The sequence below is a fragment of the Salmo salar genome, chromosome ssa03 (assembly GCF_905237065.1).
Source record: "Salmo salar chromosome ssa03, Ssal_v3.1, whole genome shotgun sequence".
NCBI classification, from domain to species: domain Eukaryota; kingdom Metazoa; phylum Chordata; class Actinopteri; order Salmoniformes; family Salmonidae; genus Salmo; species Salmo salar.
Window position 1 is genome coordinate 75,204,380 of NC_059444.1, and position 2,312 is coordinate 75,206,691.

Below are 2,312 nucleotides of genomic sequence, written 5' to 3' on the forward strand. Positions count from 1 at the left end.
TGAACTGAAAATGTCTCATTTCTGATGAAAACTGACAATGCTGTGTATTGATGTGTATTTCTCATTACAGGTGTCTGATGTGATATTGAACTCATCCATTCTGGTCCAGTGGTTATAAAACGAGGAGAGTCTTTCAGCATCTTCTGCAAATTCTCAGGGTTTTCTATATATTCTTACTGTCCTCGCTGGATACGACAAGCTGAAGGCAAAGCTTTGGAGTATGTTGGTTGTACATGTATTAGTAGTACTTCTACTGTAGACTCACTGAAGATCACTTCTAGTTATGACAGCTCTAGCAGTACAGTGTTTGATTGTATAATAAGACTCCTTAAATTAAATAGAACAGAGATGCTTCACCACATCAAATTTGTAACCGAATACAAGCCCATCACTGGTGGTGCTGGAAATGTATATCTGAGTTGTTTACCAATTATACTCCTGATATGACTTGATGGTATTCTAATTGATGTCTATCAAACATTCAATGAACTCATTCATGATCCATTACTTTAATGTTTTAATTATTCACATGATAAAGTTGGCCAGTAACGAACAAGAAGATCTAAGCTCTGTACTATCAAAAAGATACAAAGTATTATGATATAAATACATTTTTATGCAACAACATAAAGACTGGGGACAATTCACACTATTGGGTTGTGATACAAAACATATTGGCAGAGTGTAAAGCTCATTGTATCACAGTCCTGCCTAACATCATCCTCCAGTATAAGTCTATATTTTTACATGGAGAACACACTTGTCACGTCCTGACCATGGTAAGCTGTTATTTTCTATGGTAGAGTAGGTCAGGGCGTGACAGGGGGGTTTATTCTATGTGTTATATTTCTACGTTCTTAGGTTCTAGTTTTTGTATTTCTATGTTGGTTTGTTTGGGATGATCTCCAATTAGAGGCAGCTGGTCCTCGTTGTCTCTAATTGGAGATCATACTTAAGTAGGGGTTTTTCTTCCTGGTTGTTGTGGGTGATTATTTGTGAGTAGTGTTTGTTTCTCCTCTGTGTCACGGTTTGGGTTGTCTATTTCAGTTATTTGATGTATTGCATAGTTTCACAGAGTAAATAAATATGTGGAACGAAACACACGCTGCACTTTGGTCCGCTCCTTTTGACACCCCTGACAACACTAGAGTATTTATAGCTTGCACAGTTATTACATATTGTTTCCCTACTGATATTTCCATTAATAATATATCCTCTCCTTATGCAAATTTCACCTAGCCCCTCTCTTCCCTTCTCTCCCTCCTCCTTATATAAAAACCTCTCTGTATCTGAGAGTCCTAGTACGTCCCTCTGAGTCCTGGAGAGTAGAGAAGAGCAGCTCCCACCTGTTCAACTTCAATACAAACCATGTTCTCTGCATCTCTACTGCTGATGCTGGCAGCTGCCTCCTGTGAGTTCCTGACTGTAATCTGATCAGTATAACTTGTGTTGCTGTGACAATGATGTGACTCGTTGATTGATCTGACCTGTCATTCCTCTCCCTCCTCAGGTGTCCACTGTCAGGTCGTACTCACACAGGCTGAACAGTCAGTCCAGGGGACACCCAAAGGATCCATCAAACTCACATGTGCCTGCAGTGGATTCACTCTAAGCAGCACTAATATGTACTGGATCCGCCAAGCAACTGGAAAAGGACTTGAATGGATAATTTACTATTATTCTGACAGTGACAAGAGCAACGCCCAGGTAGTACAGGGACGATTCACTGCATCAAAGGACAGCACTAATTTCTATCTGCACATGAGCCAGTTGAAGCCAGAGGACTCTGCAGTGTATTACTGTGCTAGAGACTCACTATGGTTAAAATAATGAGAATAGCCATACAAAAACCATCTGGTAGAGAATGGAAGGACGTGCACAAACACACAGACACACGTATGGTATGACCAGTAGACCATGACAAGGGGATACATGAGGAACAATTCTAATGATGTATCAAATAATAACACAATGATACACCTGTTAAATACATGCTGCTAGTGTTGTTGATGCACCAACAGGGGGCACTCTCTCTCTCTATATGATTAAAATAATGACCAGTACTGATGAAGGCTCTGATAATACATTTTATTGCAAGAAAAAAAGTATAATTTGGATGTTGATTCAAAATGCTTTAGTTTGTCAAAACAAAAGTAATGTCTTAAATATGTTTCATCCACCACAAGTATTAACTAATGCTGTAAATGTAATGTTTCATATTTACCCCACCCTCCTGTTCAAAAATATAATCTAAAGAGGGTCTCTGAGTTTTCAGAGTGCAAAGGTTGTGTCCAGTAATAGGTGTGATGGTC

General features: G+C 39.1%; 1 gene segment (V, D, J or C); it reads left to right on the plus strand.

Moving 5' to 3' along the window:
• The first annotated feature begins 1,173 nt into the window (after positions 1-1,173).
• Positions 1,174-2,007, plus strand: LOC106597868 (Ig heavy chain V region-like). The segment is given in 2 exon segments: positions 1,174-1,411; positions 1,511-2,007. Coding segments are annotated over 2 exon segments (363 nt in total).
• Positions 2,008-2,312: the final 305 nt, after the last annotated feature.